The 21,873-nt window shown below is 33.7% G+C and overlaps 1 protein-coding gene across 1 annotated transcript in view; it reads right to left on the reverse strand.

Annotated features, from left to right (window-relative positions):
- Window positions 1–21,873, reverse strand: part of LRP1B (LDL receptor related protein 1B) — a gene marked incomplete at its 5' end in the record, with an annotated part of 1,521,642 nt that overhangs the window by 672,397 nt on the left and 827,372 nt on the right. Inside the window, one exon of the mRNA XM_061199746.1 lies at window positions 17,371–17,553. Coding sequence (XP_061055729.1) covers window positions 17,371–17,553 — 183 coding nt within the window. The remainder of the gene's footprint in view (window positions 1–17,370; window positions 17,554–21,873) is intronic.

Genomic DNA, 21,873 nt, shown 5'->3' on the forward strand with positions numbered 1-21,873 from the left:
AAAGTTTACTTTTAAAAGCAAATTTTAAAGATATATTTATAGTAGTATAAGTCCTTTTCAGAGCCCTAAATTTAGATAAGTGCTATCACTGTATTTTGGAGCCCTAAAATTAAGCAAATGCTTTATTTTTGAAGGTGAAGATGTCCTTCTATTCACATTTATAACCTTAGCAACTCATCTCCTCACATTCAGACTTATGTACATGCCCTTTCATAGAAGAATGTAAAATGTTACTAAACATTTTAGTAGCTAAGATATATACAGACAAAATTTAGAGAAATATGTTCTTTATTGACTTTGAAAGAAAAAAATGAAGTGATTATTGTTTAGCCAGAATGTTTCAAAAGTAACAATGTGAAATTCCTAGAAAACAATGGGTATTGACTATGTAAACTGTTTTTTTTTGTTGCAAATTATTCTTCCTTTCCAGAATATTTGTATTTTTCTTCTAATTAATCATCTTTTCTGAATTATACAATGTTAATGTGTAATGTGAATAAAAAATGTTCCTAAAGATAAATACTGGTTATCGGTTGACTACACCAACATCTCATAAAATGAGTGGGGCAAATAAAAGGGAAATGGGAAAATGTTAGATTGTATATGTCCAAGAGTCATTATGTATTTAAATGTCTTCTTCAAACTTAAGGTTACTGAATTTTAAAATATTTAAAATATTTGTGAAAAGATGTTTTATTTATAGAAATATATTAATAATTCTCTATACTACTATATATCAAATAAGAGAAAAACACAAATGATCAGTTCCACAGTTAATATAAATAAATTTGATAATATTCAACATTATTTATTGATCAAAATACTCTTAAAATAAAATGAATTATTTTATTCACATAAAATGAACACTTCATTAATGAATTTGAACATAAATGGAGGAACATTATAAAATTTTGCTTTAACATCATAAATAAAACTAATAATGTTATTATTTTATATTGCCTGGAAATATTATGTAATTTAATTAGACAATAGAAAGAAATGAGGTATAAAACTAGAAAAGAATATCATTACATGCAGTTAATATAATCACATAATTATAGATCAATAAAAACTAAATAAGAACTATAAGAAACTAAGAATTTAAAAAATATGTAGCTAGTTTCAAAAATTATACAAAAATCAATAGATTTCATATATACAAAGATAATATAGTAGAAGAAAAGGTCAACCAAAAAATCTACCATAAAAGAAAGTATTTTGAGCTAAACTACACAAAAACTGTATATAACTTATATGAAAATTTAAAAGTTTATAAAGAAACTCAAAAGAAGCCTGGAATAAAGATATAGTTTGGTTTTAGAGAGGAAGATATATTAATTTAAAGGTATTATTTTTCCCCTAATTAATACCATCCCAATAAAATAGTAACAATATTATTGTAATCCCATGAATTTATCCTAAACTTAAGAAAATAAAACTGCAAATATCATGAGGAGTCTTCTAAAAAAATAGAGGAACACTGATGAGTAGGAACTATATATGCCAGATATTTAGAAGTGTTTTAAAGTAACATTGGTTAAATTTTTTTCATAACAGGATATCAATAAGCATCAATAATTAAACAGCATAGAGACATGAGAAGTACAGTCACTTATGTACGTGGTTTTAATATACAAAAACTGGCAATTCAAAATAGTAGAGAATAAATAATTACAAAATTAATAATGTTAGGATTGGTGATGAGCCACCTGGAGAAAAAAAAATGCTGAATCTTTACTTGATACTTACACCAAAAAAAATTATAGACAGATCAAAGGAGTGTTTTAAAATAATAACAATGATAATACACAAACATTCTAGAATAAAATAGCTATTAAAACAAAAACATTACCAACATAGAAAATATAAAGGACAAAGTAATAAACTTAAATACTGTCCACACTGAGCAATAAAATCCATCTACAGAGTCAACATAAAGTCAATAAAACCGAAAAAAAATCATTATATTTGACAAAAAGGGCATATTTCTTTAAAACAGAAAAGCCTCATAAATCAATATGATAAAGATTAATAAACTAATATAAGTACAAGATTCACAATGAATCAATAATGGCTTACAAACATAAGATGTTCAAAAAATCTTTCAATTAAAAAAGTAAACAAAAACAGCAATATGATAGCATTTTTTCTCTCAGATTAAGATTAAAAAGTTGTATAACACAAAGATAGATTTGACAAGGGTATAAAAAAACAATCCCAGTGTTGAAGGGGCTACAAATTGGGATAATCTCTCTGTAGGCCAATATTATGAAATCTAGTAAATTAAAAATGTATCAACCCCTTACCACAGTAATTCTAATTTTAGCATTTTTTTCATTGGTATATTTGCCCGATGCACAAAGATGCATATGCAAGGATATGTGTTGCTGCTTTGTATATATTAGCAAAAGTCTGGTAACAACTTAAATCAGCATTGCAAGACTGGTAACATCAATTACAATGCATCCATACATTGAAATTATACACTTGAGTGAAAAACAATGAGATAATTCTTCATAAATTAAAATAAAACAATCTCCAAATCATGTTAATAAAAAAAGGCCTACACCTGAGTATGTTGTAGGCTTTCTTTTATATTAGAAGAGAATTATCTGTTTACCAATATCTGTGACTATATTTCCATACATATGTCAATATAAGCACATGCATAGGCTTGTCTCTACATGAATTCTTTCTGGAGGGTTACACAGGAAATAGTGAAAAGTGATTGCTTCTGGCGAGCAAGACGAGGTGCCTGGAGTAGGAGACAGATGGATTTTTCATTGAATCCTTCTGTGTTATTTTATTTTCCTTCCATTATATTTCCACGTAACTTTTCAAAAAAAATACTAGCTCATTTTAAAATGATAAAGATGAAACATATACACACATGCCACAAAGTCGGATAGTTTCTACAAATACAGAGGTTACTCTGTGCCTTATACTTTCCTAGAGAGTTTAGGTAGTATAAGGAAGTCCTAAGACCCGTTCCCTGTCACCAAGGAGTTTATAATCTAGTTAGCAAGACAAGATCAATGCATAATACATATTTGTAGTCTAAAATATGACATCCTGTACTTAAGTATTAAATTGTATGGGATCATCTGCAAGTATAATAGAATGAAGGGAGAATTCAAGAATAATATAGTGATTTCCATTTTTAGTTTGTAAATCAAGATGCAGCTTACATTTTTTGCCTCATACACACTCCATAATGACCTTCTTAACCACTGACTCCAGAATGACCTTAAAATTGTTTCAACAAACCCATCCATAAATCACTATCAATCTTTTAGAGTCAGAATAGCAGTTAAACCTCTTTGCCATCCCTGTTCTAAATGCTGCCTGGGAAAGGTAAAGAAAAATCTTATGCAAATGACTAATAACTTTAACATAGATTATGTTACCAGAGATATGAATAAATATGAATACATAGCTTAAATAAAATGTACAAATTTCAATAGCTCTCTCCTCCCACTGATTTTGCAGGGGATGTTTGAAACTTAATTGCTTTTCCCTTTCTTGTTTGGTTTTAATTTTTATAAAACTGTAGATAAGAGAGTACACCAGGTATGATAAGTTTAGTTAAATTTCTATTTCATGACCATCAATTGAATAAAACCCAAAAGCAAATGACCTTAGTAAATATGCTTAAAGAGTGTTGATTTTTACTTGATTTGTATCAAGACAAATACTTACATAGTGAAATCACTGGACATAACATAGTAAAAAGTCAAGTATTACAACTTCACTTGTTTAAGCTCCTTCCTTTATATATATAAGAAAGTTGAAACTCAGGTCAAATTAGTATCTTTAAAACAAAATAAAGATTAATAATACTAAAATGTGTTACAGAAATTATACACATCCAATATCTAAAAACACAAAATCTTTAAAAATAACTTTTAAAAAAATTGTGCACAAATAAGTTCAAATAACCAAGTAAACCAAGTTCAAATTGTCTTTACTAATTCTTCTTTAAAGAGATATCCCACGTTAAAAAAATAATATTTGGTGTTTATTAACAAGTTGAGTTCTACATATTTCCTGATTTATTTATAAAGATGTTTTCAACTTGATTCTCACTATGTGTGCAAGACACACTCTTGTGGGACTTGTAGTTTTGTCCTTTGAGCAAAGAGAATAAGAATGGCCAAACAACAACAGCAGCAACGAAAAACAGAAATAGCAAAAATCAGCATGTTGGTATCATGGACAGCTACTACAATCACACACACACACACATACACACACACTCTCTCTCTCTCTCATACACACACTCAGGACTTTGTAAGGACTATTTTGATTTGTGTAACCTTGAAATATACAGTTTAGTTATACTTTTCACTGACTTAAAAGTCAATACAAAGTCAACAGCTATCGGAAAACTAAGAGGCCCCATGAATTCCTAGAAAATGTGCTGCTTTCCTCAAATAAACTTATATGATCGCTTCCAAAGTTCCTTTTCTCTCTGTTAAACTGTTTTGGCTATTTTTAAAAAATAGATTTATTAATTTGTGAACTGCTTGACTTTCTTTTGTCTTTATGAAAGACAACACGCTACAAGAGGACAATTTCTGTCCTGGGATATGACTGGCAGTTAACATCAAGAATATGGGTATGAAGAAAAGTGAATCTTTGAAAAAATCCAAAAGGATTTACTTAATAATATGATTTTTTTGAATATTGGTTTTTGAAATACAATCTGTCTTTTAATTTTTATACTACTAACTTTAATCCCACATACATATTTATTTCTCTAACAATATTTGGCTTCGATTCGATTCAGCAAATATTTATTGAGTATTTTGTACCTGTCTAGCTACTGTACACTGTAGGAAAATGGGAGAGACAAATTCTTGACCTTATGGAGGAATAAGTCGAGTAGTGACAAATGTTCTATAAAAAAAGGATGAGATAAAAGCCTTATAAAACTTACAGAGTGCTATGGAATTTCAAGGAGCTAGAAAATATGTATGATTGAAAGGCTGAGGAAGAGAAAGCTTTGCTAAGATGTTGTTTGGAAAGGGGTTTTGAAGAGTGGCAGTGAATAGTAGATATGGACACAAGAAAAAAGGCATTTCATCCAAACAGCTGTCTTATGTGTACAGTCTTAACATTCAAATACATACCCTCTGCAAAAGCAAATAAAAGGAAAGACAGAGAGAACAATTTAATAGCATGGTGCTTTACTGTTGCTACTCAGTGGGAATGTGTCAGGGCATAGATGGTGAAAGTAAATCAACTCTCCCTTAATTTGGTCTCTCTTCCATTTCTGAGTGAATCCACTATAAAATTATATTTTGTATATTTATTCTTTGTTTTATGCTAAATATTTTCTTAATGATACAGCTTTATGTACAAATTTTCATCAAAACTGTATATACAGAACCATGTATACTGAGTTTTGTGGATGATTTTCAATGGTAATTTTGAACATAGGCAGTTTTAACTTTATTTGTTGAATCTAACCCACATATAAGATTCAACTCCTATATAAATGCACAGACAGAGAAAGGGTGGGACTTGCTCCCGAGGCAGCAATAAAGCAGTTTGGGGCTACAGTTCATGAAATGTTGATTGCTAATTCAAGAGTGTCTCCTAATCTTACAGTGGAGAACCACTGAAAGATTTTGAGAAAGTCTGTGATCAGGTCCCAGCTTACGAAGTAAGGGGAACCTAAAAACACGTGTAGAATGGATGGAAGATAATAACTGTCAGGGATAAAAATAGTAGACCACACAAAGGTCTGAATGAGATATAATACAGGCTTAACCTTAAGCTCTGATGTGTGAATGGAAAGAACAGAATGGGTGCTGTTAAGAGAAACTGTAGAGGTAGCATCAGTAGGACCTGGAAAATTATTAGATGCTGGAAGTGTCAAAAGGTAGTTTCTGCTTTAAATTTAAATGTTTAGGAGAATGAAGATGTTTCTAACAGAAATAGAGGAGAGAGGAAGAATTTCTGGCTTTGGAGAGAAAGTGGGATGTTGAGCATAGCAATGGAAAAAATGGGTTTGAAGCATGGGGTTCAATATCAGTGACAGAAATTTGGGAGACATTTACCTGGAGGTGATGGTTGAAACTTTGGGAACAGAAGAATTTGCTATGGACACCTTGCAGAAAGATGAGAGGAGTAAAACAGAGAAATTAAGAGAAAAATCTGTGCAATGTCTGAGATGGATTATGTATTCAACAGATATTTTTAAATTAAATATAAGGGATAGGCAAAGGGAAAAGGAGCAAGGGAAGGTGAAATAAAAATAGAAATCTAAATGGTGAGTGGAAAGAGGACAATTCAATATGAGATTTCATACGGAAAAGTTTCAAGGAAAGGATATGTATTGGAGAGAAAGGTCAAGTACTGCAGAGAAAGAAGTCACTATACAGTATTAACAGTCAAAGGTATTGTTGATTAAGTTCATACTATATTCTAGGCACTTTTTGTACAGTCTATTGGTTATCATTATTAATATCTCTATTTTACAGATCAGAAAACTGCACCTTAGAGAGGTTTGGTAATCTATGCAAACTCACGTAGTTACTGAATGGCAGAGGAAGACTCAAGATTGAGAAGAGGATGGGCTGAAAAATCATTCCTGGTGACAACTGAAACAGCAATTTCCATCAAAGGCAGGGAGAGGATGTTAGACAGCAAAAGGTAAAAGAATGAATGAGAAAAAAGACATCGAGGTACACTATACAAGATGATTCAACGAAGGGAAGGAGGAAGACAGGAAAACTGATAAAATCAAATGTTTTTGAGGTTATTGTTCTAGGTATATTTATAAAGAGAAAGAAAAATTAGTGTAGAGAAAGAAATTGAAGACATGAGCAAGAAAAGTGACTAAGGTCCCACGGGATATAGGAGGTCACAGGATCAATAGCTAAAGAGGACACCTTCTTGGCAAAATGGAGGGTATTTCCTATTTTAGATACAGGATTAAAGGAGGAAAAGAGTAAGTATACAGCAAAGTGTTTAAAACTGTCAGTGGGAGGAATAAAAAGAGTAACGTACAAGGCTTATAAGAAGCTATATGCACAAAAAAATCTATTAGATTTAGAGCACATAGACAATGGAGAGCTCACCATGTTATTTCATCAGAAATAAATAAAAGTATACCATAGGGTCAGTTACAGGAAGGGAAAAAAAGGTGCTCTATTTAGAAATTCTTCATATACAATCCACCACATAATTCTAACAAAATCACTATTCCATTGTAGGATAAGTTTGGTTCTAATTATCCAGATTGATTTTTACCATAGATTAAACTCACCATTTCACTTTTTATTTACTGATACAACAGCGGGGTAAGGGAAAAGAAACAAAAACAAAAACAAAAACAAAAACCTAAACATAGAAAAGAATAACACTTTGCCATTCACACAAGCCCACAATGGATTTTCATTACATGAGAGGATCAGAACAGAGGATGGTGTTTATGAAGCCACTGTCAGTGTTAAATCCCCTTGTGTGCCAGTTAGTTTTGTTACATTCTTCTGCTAAAGACTACTTCATCCTTAACTCTTAATTCAACCCTGGGACCTTACTTGAAAATGTATGTTACTTTTTCTATTGGAATCTAGAGTGAAAGGTTATGGGCCAACAACAATCTATCACTTGGAAAGACAGTCAGTCATCAGGGGAGACTGTACAAGTATGACACCTCTCACTCTTTTTCCCTAGCCATCCTTTCCCCCATTCAAAGACAAATATTGACAACACTTTCTTGTGAAACCTTCTAGAAATATTGTTATTATAGAAAAAGAATATACTTGTGTTTCTTTTCTTTTTATTTAAACATTACATACTATGCCCACTAATATGTTCATTGACTTTTCACGCAAAATTTAATCATAGGGAAACATCCATGTCAGTGTATTATAATGATTTCCATTTACTAAATTGTTGCAAGTTATTCTACCATACGGATGTACCATAATGTTTCTACCTAGTGCTCTATTTTGGTCTATTTAGGTTGTTTGCGACATTTAGCTCTTAAAAACAATTTAGTGGCAAATAGCATATGAAAAGATGCTCCACATCATATGTCATTAGGGAAATGCAAATTAAAACAATACTACTATAAACCTATTCGAATGATGAAAATCCAAAACACTGATACACTCAAATACTGGCGACGCTATCGAGCAATAAAAATTCCTCATTCATTTCTGGTGGGAATGCAAAATTCTACAGCCACTTTGGAAGACAGTCTGGCAGTTTCTTATGAAACCAAACATACTCTTACCATATGATCCAGTAATCACACTCCTTGGTATTTACCCAAATGAGATAAAAACTTATGTCCACACAAAAACCTATACACAGATGTTTATAGCCACTTCATTCATAATTGCAAAACTTGGAAGCAACCAAGTTGCCTTTCAGTAGGTTGAATGAATAAATACACTGTGGTACAACTAGACAATGGAATATCATTCAATGTCAAAAAGAAATGAGCTAACAAGCCATGAAAAGACATGGAGGAACCTAAATGAATGTTACTAAGTGAAAGAAGCCAATCTGAAAAGGCTACACATACTATATGATTCCAGCTATATGACACTGTGGAAAAGGCAAAACTATGGAGACAGTAAAAAGATCAGATGTTGCCAGGGTTTGGGGGGAAGGCGGGATGACAGGCAGAGCACAGAGGATTTTTAGGGCAGTGAAACTATGATACCATGGTAGCACATATCATTACACATTTGTCAAAATCCATAATTTGTACAACATCGCGAGTGAACCCTAATGTAAACTATAGACTCTGGGTGATAATGATCTATCAGTGTAGGAATGCAGGGTCATTAATTATAACAAATATACCAGAGAAGGATGTTTTTTCATGATGAATTATTCTCTTAATATATTGCTGGGTTTGCTCATATTTTATCTCGAATAATGGTAGTCATGGTCATCAGAGAGCTAGTAATTTTTGTGTGTATGGGAGGTACTAACTTTTGTGGTTGGAAAATCAACATTATGTTGCTTAAAAGCTTCTATTCCTTTCAAATTCTCTGAAGGAGATGAAACAGCATTGTAGCAATGCTCCTTAAATATCTGGTAGAAATTTTCATCTGGACTTGAAGCTTTTGGTGGAATAGTGACAGGGGTTATATATTGATTATTTTTTAAATTTTTATAAAATATATTGCCTATTTTTTTCCTTTCTAGAGTTAATTTTGGAAATTTATATTTTTAAAAAACTATATGATTTTATTAATACAGATTTTTATATTCACTTCTATGATACTTCATAGATAGTTTCTTTAACTTTTATAATTTCTTCAGCATCTGTGATTATTTTCCCATTCTCATATTGTGCACTGCATTTTCAATGTGTTCTTCTTTATTAGGTCAGTTAATGTATTAGTGACTTTAATTATTCTTTCAACAACCTAATTCTTGAATTTTCACATTATGCTATTTTCTTTCTTTTTTCTAAATTCAAACATTAATTTGATTTTGTTTCCCTTTGGTTTCTTTTGTTATTTTCTAACTTCTTGAGTTTGATGTTGCATTAGTCAGGGTAAGCTATGCTGCAGTAACAAACCCTAAAATCCAGGGGCCTAACTCAGTAAAGGTTAATTGCTTGTTCAGATAAAATCAGGGAAGGTAAGGTCGCCTTCATCCATCTTGTATGTGTGCCCTCTAGACCCATACAGTAAGGGGATGCTCACTATAGCTTAACTGCCTTGCATGGAAATGATATAGTCCCTTCGGCTCACAGTGCTTAGCTAGAACTAGTCATTTGACCCCAATCTAAATGCAAGAGAGTTGAGAAATACAGTAAAGCATAAGGAGTTGGTGAACACTGTGTCTGGTACACATTGTCAAAAAACTATTGTTTTAATTACTTAGTGTAAATACAGGTGTCTCAAAAGTCTCAGAATAGTTTTAACCTTTAATAATTTTAGAAATATAAATGCTGCAAACATAAAAATCATTTAAAAGTTTATGTCAATTACTTAAAATTTTGTAAATTGAGTTTTAGTTACATATAATTATATAAATTTTGAATATAACATTTTAAATATATTTTTGGTTCAGACCCTCTAAGAGGGAAACTACTAGAACCAAACTTAAAAATGTATTATCCAGGATTCATAAAACTAATATATGTTAACAATAACTAAAATTTCAAATGATGTCTTTTGTAAATTTACAGTATTTATACTTCTGAAATTGTTAAAGATTAAAAATACATTGGGAGTTTTGGGACACTGCATATAAATTTAGAAAGTTACGATTTTTCCCATGAGCAATGCTTTATTTATATTCGATATATTCTGATAAGTATATATCTTTATTTTGTAAAAGTTCTACAAGTTTAGTTTGATTCCCTCTAGAATTAAGATAAAAAATGTTTTATTTTATTATTTAATTTCTAAGCGGAAGAGTGGTTTATGCTTCATAATTATGGGCTTATTATATGATAATCAGAGAATTCTGCCTGCATTATTTCTATTTCTTGGAATTTATTGAAGTTGTTTGTGACAATAAATGCTCATTTAAAAAATATTTCCTGAACCTTGTAAAAGAAGGTTTATTTTTGGCCTTCTAAAAATAGAGTTAAATTTTTATTAATTTGATCTAAACATTAATTCTTCAGATCTTCTACATCTGTATATACTCCTGCTGTTCTTTACATGAATTTCTGGAAGTGGGAAGGCTGGATCAAATTTACATTTCTACTAACAGCTGGGGGCCCTATTTTCCTTATAGTCTTGTCATCAATGTATAATGTCAAAGGTTTCATTTATTTTTCCATTCTGAAGAATGGCATTTCTGAGTTTCTTCTCCATGAGAGAACGACTTTCCTCCCCCGATTCCCTGATTATAATATACAGTTGATCCTCAAAAAACGTGGGGGTTAGGGGCACAGTTGAAAATCCAAGTTTAACTTTTGACTCCCCCGAAAGTTAACTACTAATCACCTACTGTTGACTGGAAACCTTAACATGTATTTTGTATGATATGTGTATTATATACTGTATTCTTACAATAAAGTAGGCTAGATAAAGGAAAATGTTATTAAGGAAAATCGTAAGGAAGAGAAAATATGTTTACAGTACTGTACCTTATCAATACCATAAGATTATGTTGTCTCTTCACAAGATGAATCATCTGTCTGTCAGTGCCTACATCAATATTGTCTTATATGGTACAAAATACTGTAGATTTTATATGTATTACTAACACTAGACATCAAAAATGAAAAAAATAATGTGAATAAGATTCATATTTATTTACAGGTATAATAATTCATGCATTGATAATGAAGAAGCAGCAATATGATTGCTTCATGGTAGCCCAGGTATACACTAACGGATGAATTGTTATAAATTTTTTATGGCATATAGTATTACATATGGCATATCATATTCAGATTACAGCATTACAAACATCATTACATTAAAAAAAAACCTGTGATAATAGGCTTTCTCCAATTATGAGAGAAAGAGGCATACTCTACAGTAATATGATTCTTTGAAAGCAAAGTTATAAAACATTAGGAAAACTAACACATTATTAATTTTATATTACATATCACTCACTTTATGTCTCTGTTAGGATAGGCTATCCACTTCAATACAAGTCTTGCACATGATGTTCTACATCATGAATACTTAGGTGATAATAATGATGATGACACAAAAACTTCTCATACAGTTCTTGCTGTACAGTTATTAGATTTTTTACACAAAGACACACACATATAGAGCAGATAAGTTTATTAATAGTAGGACATGACGATTATTTACTATTTCTTAAGTGGAAACAGACCATCATAAGAGCCTTCATTCTTGTCATCTTCATGTTGAGTAGGCTGAGGAGGAGGAGGAAAAGGAGAAGACGGTCTTGCTGTCTCGGGGGTGGCAGAGGTGGAGGAAGTGGAAGGGGAGGCAAGAGAGGCAGGCACACTCTCTGTAACTTTGCGGAAATACACTGTAATTTCTCTCTGACTTTTACGCTCTTTCAATTCTCTAAAAATGTTTCTATATGGTACTAATTCTTCTTCTATCATTTGCTTTTGTTTTAGTGCCTGTATCGTAGAAGGGTTCATGCCATAAAAGAAGTGAAAAGCATCTTGAATAATTGTAACCCTTCTGCCAAACTGCCTAATGTTAGTTTTTTCCTGGCACTGCTCCTTCTCAGTCTTCTTCCTTATCGTCTGGCACTAGTTCAGAAGCATTCATCTCCATCAAGTTGTATTTTGTTAATTCCTCTGGTATGGTGTCTATTAGTTCTTGAATTTCTTCAAGATCCATATCTTAAAACCCTTCACTCCCCACACCCAACCTGTTCTGCCATATCTACAATCTCTTTCATAATTTCCTTGATTGGCTCTCCCACAAATCCTGTGAAGTCATGCACAACATCTGGACACAGTTTCTCCAGCAGCAATTTATTGTTTCGGGTTTGATGGCTTTCACAGCCTTTTCTGTAATAATGATGGCATCTTCAATGGTGCAATCCTTCCAGACTTTCATGATGTTCTCTCTGTTGGGGTCCTCTTCCATAGCGTTGACAATACTTTCCACAGAGTACTGTGTGTAATGAGCCTTAAAGGTCCTATGACTTGCTGATCTAGGTGCTGAATTAGAGACATATTGCTCGTGGGTAAATAAACCAGTTTGACACATTCAGTGTTGAATTCATGGGGTTCTGGGTGGCCAGGGGACATTGTCCAACATCAAAAGAACTTTAAAAGGCAGTCCCTTACTGGCAAGGTACTTCCTGACTTCAGGGACAAAGCATTAATGAAACCAGTCCAGGAGGGTGGTTCTCATTGTTCAGCCCTTCTTTTTGTACAACCAGAAGATTGACCGGCTGGTATTTACTTTTCCCCTCAAGGCTCAGGGGTTTGCAGCTTTATAGATAAGGGCAGTCCTGATCATAAGCCCTGCTGCATTTGAACAGACCAGTGAAGTTAGCCCATCCCTTTCTGATTTAAATCCTGGTACTCACTTCTCTTCCTTCCTAATAAATGTCCTTTGTGGAATTTTTTTCCAGAGTAGGGCACTTTTGTCTGAATTAAAAACCAGTTCAGGCAGATATCCTTTCTTCTCAATGATTTTCTTAATGGCATCCGTAACTCATCTGCTGCCTCTTGGTTGGCAGAAGCTGCTTCTCCTGTTATACTGACATTTTTTAAAGCCAAGCCTCTTACTAAAATTATCAAACCATCCTTTGCTGGCATTAAATTCTCCACCTTTAGATCCTTCACTTTCCTTTTGCTTTAAGTTGTCATATAATGACTTCACTTTTTCTCGAATCATATTAGAGTCTTTAGGTATACCTTTCTTATAGCAATAGTGCAGTCACATAAAAGCTGCATTTTCAATACAAGATAAAAAGGTATTTCAGAAAAAGTGCAAGGTTTTCACACCTGCTGGCATAGCTGCAGCAGTGGCTTCACAACTTTCCTTTTCTTCTTTTACAATGGTCCCTATGCTGGATTCATTATCTTGAAATGATGGGCAACCGCCACTCCAGACCTCAGTCTACAGTACATATTAATCAATTCAACTTTTTCTTGTAATGTCACGACTTTTCTCTGCTTCTTGGGAGCACTTCCAGCATCAACAGTGGCTCTTCATATGGGTCCCATGGTGTTATTCAAGGTTTATGGCATTGTGCTAAACACGATGAAAAATACACAAGAACCAAAACAGATCACTTTTTTTTTCGATATGCAGTTTACTGGCGAGATAAAGTGCTCACCTGGAGATGATTAGTGTCACATGATGTTTTAAGCAGATACTAGCAACACTTGAGCTCACTGAAATAGCAGCAGGAGGTAGCTACGAAATTATTACAATATGTACTACAGTTAATTTTTTGCAGTTATTTAATACTGTATCTTTACATTTGTTTAGACTTCTGTTGACTGCAAATGGCACCATGTCTGGTATGTTAAGTGTTTGTAAGTTTTGATAAATTTTAACTTTTTATAATAGATTTGTGTAGATTTTTTGGTAGCAATGGATAAAATAGATAAGTATCTACATATATTTTATGCATTCATGATGTACCTTTTTCTTAATTTTTTCAATATTTCTAGGCTATGTGTTTCCTCTGTTAGTTTTTGCAAATTCTTGCCAATCTCCAAAAAAGTTTCCAATATTTATTTTAAAAATTTTGCATATAAATGGATGCAGTTCAAACCCCTGCTGTTCAAAGGTCACCCTAACTGCAATTTGTGAGAGAACAGATGTGGGAGAGTATAGTTCTTGGTCAAAGATAGACCCTTTGAGATTACAGACTCTAAGATGATAATGGTTGAATTGTACTTTAACTTAATTTAGCTCTCATTCTTTCCTTAATTGGAATAAAGAAACAGTAATGTGCCTATATTTTTATACTAATAGATAACAATTTATGTATAAAAGCCATTGTAACCAACAAATATAAATTGATTGCCCTGAAAACTTTTAAATGCTCAAGCTAGCGTTCAGAATTTTTTAAAAAATAAATATGAACTCTGAATTCAACATCTTGAATAGTTTAAAGGTCTTTTAGCTTGTAAAGCTGAGAATTTAATTAAACTTAAAAATATCACAAAGATGATAGATGTGTACATATTTTTAATCCAATGCGTATATTTGTGGTTCACTTCAATATCTGCAATGTTCATAAATATTCACACATTGTGAATTATTACTCCTCAAGTAGTTTGATACATTTTGGTTTACTATATTTAAGCCAGGGATTAAATTAGAAGCAGATCAATGGTTAAATTACTACCTTTCACATTCTGCCGATATTTATTCATTCATTCATTCATTCATTTATTGTGAGAACACTTAAGTTCCACTCTTAGCAAATTTCAGTTATACAATACAGTATCATCAATTATAGTCACTATGTTATACCACATTTCCCTTTTACAATGCAACATGAGTTTTATTGCAGTTCTGCTTTTTAATATTAAATTTTGGTTTACATGATGACCATTTGATACAAATATCTTAACATTATTAAGTGGATAACTCAAATCCCAAATCAACATGCATAAAAATGTCTCTCAGGATCCAATTCTCAAAAGATATCCACTGTGTGGGATCAAAATACACTACTTCCAAAATATGATACTTTATCATAAGGATTATTTTGAGCTGAAGCATTTGAGATTCAGTAGATGCAGAAAGAAGTCTTCTTGTAGCTTCCCCTATCTGACTAAAAGCATAAACTTTTGAGAAATGAGAACTGCCATAAAACACTTTCCCAGGGAAGTTCTAAGGCCATGAAGATGATGGAAAGTCAGTATCAAAATGGACCTACACAAATGTTATTAACTAGCCCTCATCTTCCATTAGTTTTCCCATATATTTACCTTTCCACAATTTGCCATCCCTATAAACTCAAAGTTCTTTTCCTTTGTCTTGTCCCCTCTGTGTGGGTAGAGGAAAAGGTTTTTTCCTCCCTACATCAGCCATCTTCATCATAATTCAGATTTATTTTTAAGGTGAGTCATATTCAGAAAAAGCTGTTTCGTAAGAGTTCATCGCAAAATATCAATACACACATACAAGATAAATCACAATCACTTGAAATTTTCTATTAACTTTACTTAACCCTGTTATTTATTATTTATATGTTTCCTCTCCATGTTTTCTGTCATAGACAGTTCAAACCAGTTTTTACTAACATACAACTTTTAGAAATTACTTTATTATGAAGGCATTTATAATTTCTTTCTTCATAAGGAAATTTCAGCCTGGTTTTTACCTCTAAATTTGCTAAATCTTGATAGCATATTCAGTTAGTTTTAGCTCAGGATTTTCCAAGTAAATTAATATTTTTATTTTGTTTTCCTATAGACTTGCCAGTTCCTTAGTCGTATACCTGTTAAAGACTGTTATCTGATATATTTCAGCATTAGTCCAATCAAACAAATGCCAGAAGCAACAGGAGAAAAAATATGCACTTAGAATAATGTTAGCCTGTGTCAAATAATTGGCTCTTTGGCATCAGAATTAGCCTGTTAAATAAAAACTTGCTTATTTAGTTAATAATTCATTCATTTAACAAGTTATTCATCTATTCATTTTCAACTAATATGAAATGTTCCATTATGATAATTTCTAAACTCAAAGTCACATTCTTCTAACCAATAACTCCCAAACTAAGAATCTTTACGTAATAATTGAAAAGAGTTACCTGTTAAAAATATTGTTGGAAAAATAATCATTTGAAAATACAACTCCCTCACTAGGAGTAGGCCTCAGGAGTATTTATTTACCTATGCCCATGTTAGCTTATATTTATTTATCTCTTATTTACAGGCTTAATTATAGCCAGGAGGTGTGTTTAAGAAAAGAAACACAATTCCTTTTTATATCTTTAAATGCTCATGGGCCATGTGGTTCCTAGAGTATCTGCTTACTCACAACTGTGATAACTTTTCATTTCTATCTTTTGGTTGAAATACTTAATAAAGGGCAAAATGAATCACCAAGAACTCCTGAGTAAGCAATTTGGAAGCAATTTCACATTAAGAAGAACTCCCAGAGATGATTCCAGAATGTATCCTAAAATCTACAGAAAATTCTTTCCATGGGTTATTTGGATAATGATACCAATCATTTCATAAATTATAACACAATAGTTAATTCTCTAAACTTCAGCTCATCATCTGGCATAGAGAAGGAAGTAAATAAGTTAGTTTTTCATGTTAGGTAGAACCTACTGTATGGAGAAAAACAAAACGGAAACATCATAATATTAGAATAACTTATAAAAAAAAGCTTCAGTGACTCTCAAAACAAATCAAAGGTTTGAATGATTTGAAAGTCATCACTTTCAGCTTAATGGAGTCTAGTGACAGCACAATAAAATTTAGGAAACTGGTTGAAAATAAATGCATATAATTATGCCTTTTTTCCCCTAGTCATCTTCGTTAAATTTTATGGTAAGAATTTATCTATGAAAAGGGGAATGCTGTAAGTGGGTTTAGCACACATCTCTTTCGGGACTGTGAAATTCCAGACTCTGAATCCAGATTGCCTGGTTTCAAATCCCATTTCTTCCATGCTGGCTCGGTGAGCCAGCAAGTTAAAAATTCTTTTGACTTTTTAATTTGAGCAAGTTAAAAACTGCTCTCGGCCTCAGTTTTCTCACTGTGAATTAGCATGATGAAATGAGTTCATGCAGAGAACATTCTTAGAACTGTGCCACGTCCACAGATAGTTCTCAATAAATGTTACCTACGATTACTGTCATGTACGGAATGTGAGCAAACCTACTAGAAACACAAGGATACTTTTTATAAAGGTGAGATATGGATTGAGGAGGGCCCCAAAGGAAGCTACATCAAGGAAGCAGGCCTGAGGTAGAAGTTGAACCCAGTGTTCTGCTTACCTGTACTCCGACAGGAAAACTTGGTTTTGTGATCACACAATCGTAAGGTACCACTGCAGCCTTTTTCATCACTACCATCTTCACAGTCTTTTTCCCCATCACAGCGCCACAGATCAGGAATGCAATTTCCATCAGGGTGACACTGAAATTCATTCCCATTACAACCAGCAGGAGAACGACTCTCTTAAATTGAAATGAGGGAGAGAGGCAGAGAGAGGAAGACAAGAGAGGAATTATGATTTTACTTGATAATATTTTTTTTTCAATTTTTTTCTTTCTTTAGGCATTATAATGATCCTAGAGAGAATATATTTTTACTTTATTGTTTAATAGCTGCAATACTCTCTAGCATTTTCAAATTTGTTTTAGAAACTTTAATAATTAGAGAAAATAGTTCTTGCCTCCCACAGAATTCCTAAAAGTGATGAACGCTAGGAAAAAAAGAGAGCAGTAAGATAGTATGTGGATATTCTGTTGTGATTTTAATTAGTATCTTAGTGCGATTGTTGAAGGTATTTTCTCTATAGCACATAAAAGAGATTTCACATTCTACTCCAAATGTTTAGACTTTCGTTGATCTTATGACATCTCTTTAGATAATTTCTTTCACACTGGTAACAGGTAAACAACCAAAATGAAAATAAGAAGTACATTCTGACTAACAAAATCTTTGAAGAATAATGTCCAAAATGTTGAAAAACAAAACCCTCAGATAATTAAAAAAATTATTCAGGACATAAGATTTCAAGTTTAGAATCAGAACAGACACAAAAGAATTTTATGAGGCACTATGCAGTCAAAGTCAATTTATCAATTAATAATTCACATAGTGCCCAGATAACATTATCACTCAAAACCTGATGACTAAAAATATAGGCTAAATTTTGTAGGTAAGCATAAACAAGAATAAGGAAAAATAAATGTTGGGCATATAGATGTTTTTACAGTATAACAGTTGAAAAATATGACTGTAGTCGGCAGTACATTAAATTTGTATTAATATCTAATATTATGAGATATAATAACCAGAATCTCCAAATACTGTTGTAAAGTAAATATTTTAGTATACATTTTTCTAGACCAAAGTTTTAATGTAACAAATTTATTGTGCATCTCAGGTAGCTATAGCCAACAATTAATTTACATTATATCTATAAAAGCAATTATCCTATATCATTATAAAATTGAAGCAAGTCCAGGTGAGTTTCTCATTACTTAATGAGCTGATTTGGTAGCAATTGTAAAAATATCAATAAACAGAAACCTCAGTTAAGTAGAGTTGGGAGACCAGAAGGGGAGATCTCTTACACCCTGCAGCTGTAGCAGAGCCCAACAGGAAGAAGAAAGACTCTTCTTTCCTGGCAAGGACTCAGCCTATGAAAATCCACGGACTCATTTGTTTACTAGAGCCCTCCCATCTTCCTTTTTACTCTCTATAAAAGCATTCCTTTTTCCTTGCTGTGAGGGAACTTGCACATAGCTCACCATGGTGCAGACTACAAATTGCAATTCTTTGCCAATCCCAAATATACCAGTCTTTGCTGGAGAAATATCTGGTTCTCAATTTGTTTTAGGTCAACATTTTGGTGGCCCATAGGGGGACCAGAGAAGACTCCCGATGGCTCCGGGGCTGGTGAATATACAGGTGCAGTACCCACAGCTGAGTCTATTGTTGCTTACTGCTTTTCCTGCTGACTCTGGAGTTTAAAGGCAAGTCTTTCTCTTAGATCCAAACTCACACCCTCTTTCCATCTGAAGCTCTCCAGGCTTTATTCAGAATCTATTTAAAGCTTCTGTCTTTCTGGTTAAGGCCTTGTTCTGCATGTGAGTACTTGTTTGGCACTTGGGTCTGATTTTAATATCAGACTCTTTCACTGAAACTGTTAGCTTTGCGTATTCCCTTCGGAACAGGAACTGCTTCACCTGAAGCTGGCTAATCTTTGACCCATTCCTCTGAAAACAGGGGTACTCTGCAACAGTGCCAGGTTTTTCAGCCTCTGGCCTATTCTTTTGAAAGGACAATTCTCTGGAAACTGGCTGAAAAAGCCTTTGGCCTGGCTCCTTTGAGCTGTTTCCTTTGAATTGGCTGGGATTGTCTTACAAGCTGTCTGAATCGAACCAGTTGTGCTGTAAGCTCTTTAAGTTGTTTGAAAATTGTTCTTTACTCTAGAGGAAAAACCTCTAGGAAATGAGACTCCAGTTATCTAAGTATTTTGAAGGTCTCCTCCGTTATAGGGACTCTGGTCAATTTTATGTTTAAAAGCCACAGTCCTTCCTCATGGGCACTGCTAACTAAATGGACCAACCTGACCAAAGGCAATTTAGAATATCAATGGCTGTTACGGGGAATTTCAGAAATCCCCAAACTTAATTTCCTTAAAACCAAATTGGGCTACAACAGCCCAAAAATTTCCAGAACTGAGTGGAATGCTTATTTCAATTGGTATTTTGAGGCTTCCCAATATAGTCAGGACTCTAAAATTGCCTCTCCGCAAAATAAGATTTTAAGATTAACTGAGGAAAAGAAATGATGAAAGAAAGATAAAGTGGCTCTCAAAGCCTCAGGCGCTCCTTCCTTGGCGTCTTTGTCTCAGGCTCCACCTCTGGTGCTATCTCCCTCCTTCCTTGCTATGCTGCCTATGCCTCCACTGCACCCTCAATCCCCCCATACTCATTCTCTGGCCAAACTTCCCTTTTCCTCTGAACCTGTCAGAACATGCTTCTTTAAAATTAAGCCTTCTGAAGGTCCAGAGGCTAAATCTTTAATATCTTATACTCCCTGAACTAAAGCTGAACTGTGAGCCGTAGTCAAAGATTTTCGCAAAGTAACCAAAGATTCTCATAGTTTTGCTGAGGAATTTAATATAATCACTCAAACTCACCAACCTGGTTTCTCTAACTTATATCAGCTAGTTCATATGCTCATCAGTGAAGGTCAGGCCCAGCATTGGGTGAAAATTGCTAATTAAGAAAATCCTGAAAGATGTCCAGAATTACAACCAGGAGAACAACCTGCTATCTTATTATGTGTCAGGCTCAGAAAATTGCGAGGCAACTTTACTGAGCAATTACTAGGGCTTTTCCAAAGCCTGTTGACTGAAACAAAATTCAGGCTTGCACACAAAAATCTGCAAATTTGTTCATAAAAATTACAGTTGTCGGGCTTCCCTGGTGGCGCAGTGGTTGAGAATCTGCCTGCCAATGCAGGGGACACGGGTTCGAGCCCTAGTCTGGGAAGATCCCACATGCCGCGGAGCAACTAGGCCCGTGAGCCACAACTACTGAGCCTGCGTGTCTGGAGACTGTGCTCCGCAACAAGAGAGGCCGCAATAGTGAGAGGCCCGCGCACCGCGATGAAGAGTGGCCCCCACTTGCCTCAACTAGAGAAAGCCCTCGCACAGAAACGAAGACCCAACACAGCCAAAAAAAAAAAAAAAAAAAAAAAATTACAGTTGACTTTTGATTGTCTTTAAAAATTCTGGTCTTCCTTCAGGTGTTGATTAACTCAAGTAGTTTTTAACTCTTTGTTTATTAATGGACTGAACTGACATCCTTCCCTTTTAGTAAAAAGGACCAGCATGAAATGGGAAACTATGTCCACTTCAGATTTAGTTAATCTGACAAACCAGGTTTCTTGTACTCTATATGAATCACCTCAAAGGGAGACCATCAAAATTCTTAATCTTCAACTCCAACAAATGAAGGCTCCTAAACAAACCCAAAACCCTCGTAGTTTTTGCTATTATTGCAAAGAACCAGGGCATTAGAAAAGAGATTGTTACAAACTTAAGCGCTAACCAGCCTTTCCAACGCCCTCCAATTCTCAGTGGTGGGCTCTGAGGAACTAGAGGGGCTCTTCCCAATCCTCCCTCTTAATCAGCTTGGAGAAACATTTCTCCAACTAGAGGATGAATCTCTTCCAGTCCTAATTGATACCACACTCTTGAGTGCTCAACCCCACTACCATAAAATAGCCCCTGCCTTGGAGTACTAAAACAATTCAAACAGTGGGGATTTCTAATGAACCTCAAGAGGTTCCTATGTCCGAACGCATTCCCTTTTGTTTAGGCCCTTTGAGAGATACACATCCTTTTCTCCTTAGTTCCTCTACCCCTATCCATTTATTAGGCTGGAAACTTCTTAGAGAAAAGTATGCCAGAAATTCTTTCTCCGAAAAGGGGAAAACAATTCTAGAAATTGACAGTGTCATCAAAGAACCAACCAGGTAAATTAAGTGACCCTCTAACATCTTTTATTTGTTCTATCTCTGATGGTACTAGAGCAGATTCTGAAAATATGGATCATTTGTCCCTATTGAATCAGCTACCACTTTCCTTATTGGCAAAATCTCCAACTGATGTTTGCAAAATTCACAGTGCATCTCCCATCAAAATTTAAACAGAATCCTCAAAACCTCTTCCCAGAATTAATCAATACCCTAAAGGAAAACCTTAAAGCCCATAATAGAAGAATACAGGCTCAAGTCCTCATTATCCCCTGTAC

Source organism: Eubalaena glacialis, chromosome 1, assembly GCF_028564815.1.
Source record: "Eubalaena glacialis isolate mEubGla1 chromosome 1, mEubGla1.1.hap2.+ XY, whole genome shotgun sequence".
NCBI lineage: Eukaryota > Metazoa > Chordata > Mammalia > Artiodactyla > Balaenidae > Eubalaena > Eubalaena glacialis.